This window comes from Marmota flaviventris, chromosome 5 (assembly GCF_047511675.1).
Source record: "Marmota flaviventris isolate mMarFla1 chromosome 5, mMarFla1.hap1, whole genome shotgun sequence".
NCBI lineage: Eukaryota > Metazoa > Chordata > Mammalia > Rodentia > Sciuridae > Marmota > Marmota flaviventris.
Window position 1 is genome coordinate 38,222,283 of NC_092502.1, and position 1,640 is coordinate 38,223,922.

General features: G+C 37.0%; 1 protein-coding gene across 1 annotated transcript; it reads right to left on the reverse strand.

Annotated features, from left to right (window-relative positions):
- Positions 1–290: 290 nt before the first annotated feature.
- Positions 291–1,226, reverse strand: LOC114097199 (olfactory receptor 2T27-like). Its single transcript, XM_027941044.2, has one exon. It carries the CDS (start codon positions 1,224–1,226, stop codon positions 291–293), a length of 936 nt encoding a protein of 311 aa, XP_027796845.2.
- Between the last annotated feature and the right edge of the window lie 414 nt (positions 1,227–1,640).

The following is a 1,640-nucleotide window of genomic DNA, read 5'->3' on the forward strand; positions in this document are numbered from 1 at the left end:
GAAATTTCTAAGAACCTCAGAGATTTCAGACTAAATGTAATTTTTAATTAATTAAAAAAAATAACACTTTTTCTAACTTAATAATTCCCCAATGAGATTTATAAGAAAAGTATATAAATCTCCATTGGAGATCTGAAACATTATATATGAAAAATTCCATTTACATAGAGCCACAATCATCTTGGTTTCCTGAAATCAAACCATACATTCTTGGTCTTCAGACTTTAATCTATACTTTTGCCTTTGGTCATAAACATGTCATTTTCCCGTATGGAAGGACTACTCATCTACTACAATATCACACATCTCCCAGAGAGCTTCCTGAGAGCTGCCACCACCTCTTTGTTTCTCAGGCTGTAGATTATGGGGTTCAGCATGGGAGTGAGGATATTGCTGAAAACAGAAAGTGCCTGGTCCTGCTGTGGACTATGAGAAGAAGTAAAAGTCATGTAGATGAATATATTTGGGCCAAAGAAAAGACTCACCACTATTAGATGGGAAGAGCAGGTGGCCAGAACTTTCCTTCTGCCCTTAACAGAATTCATATGGAAAACAGTAATGAAGATAAAAGTATAGGAAGTTGTGATGAGACTAAAAGGGACAACAAGCAGTATAATGCTTGTCACTACCACCACTAACTGATACACTGAAGTGTCTTCACAGGAGAGCTTAATGAGGACTGGGACCTCACAAAAGAAGTGTTGGATTTCTCTTGACCCACAGATGGGAAAATGCATCGGATATACTGTGTGAATAAATGAACTTGAAGATCCTCCAATCCAACACCCAGCAATCATGTGCAGACAGATCCTGGTACTCATGATGGTGGGATAACGCAATGGGTTACAGACAGCCACATAACGATCATAAGCCATGAGAGTCAAGATGAGGCATTCTGACATTCCCAACATCAGAAAAAAGAAACTTTGTGTTCCACAGCCAATCCATGATATGCTCCTTTTCCCTGTAAAAAAGTTTGAGGCCATCTTTGGGACAATGGTGGAAGTTAATGTCAAGTCAATGATGGAAAGTTGACTGAGGAGAATGTACATGGGTGTATGGAACCGAGAGTCACTGCAAATCAAGACAATCAAAAGTATGTTTCCCAAGAAGGCAAGGATGTAGATAAAGATGATTATGGAGTTGAGAACAGTGGAATGCCGAAATTCAGGAAAGAGTCCCACAAGGATGAAATCACTGACTAAGGTCTCATTCCCATGCATCATGCCTCTGTAAGAAATGTAACAAGGCTGGGGCACAAATAAAGTAGATTAAAACCAGTGATATTCGGTATACGTATATCAATCAGTATATTCACTATAATATATAAATCTATGGATCAAATATTTTTAACATTCTCTCCAATTCTGGATTAACAGATAGTATTTGCCATCATCTCACCAGAGACTCTTTACCATATATTGTTCAACAATCATCTAAATTTTGTTAAAATGGAGAATACTGAAAAGACTGATCAACTTCAGTGTTTCTTAGCCTCTGTAGAACTGACAATTTTGTTTGTTCTTCTGTTTTTTTAAGGTGGGTAAAGAACCTTGTAAACTGTAAACCTACCTTCTAAAATTTTGAACCTCCATTTCTAATAACCATGGGTTCTAGTTATTAATAATTGTATATTTGAA

Excerpts from the sequence above, each read along its gene's own strand:
- LOC114097199 (XM_027941044.2), bottom strand. The coding sequence starts at position 1,226 with ATGATGCATGGGAATGAGACCTTAGTCAGTGATTTCATCCTTGTGGGA.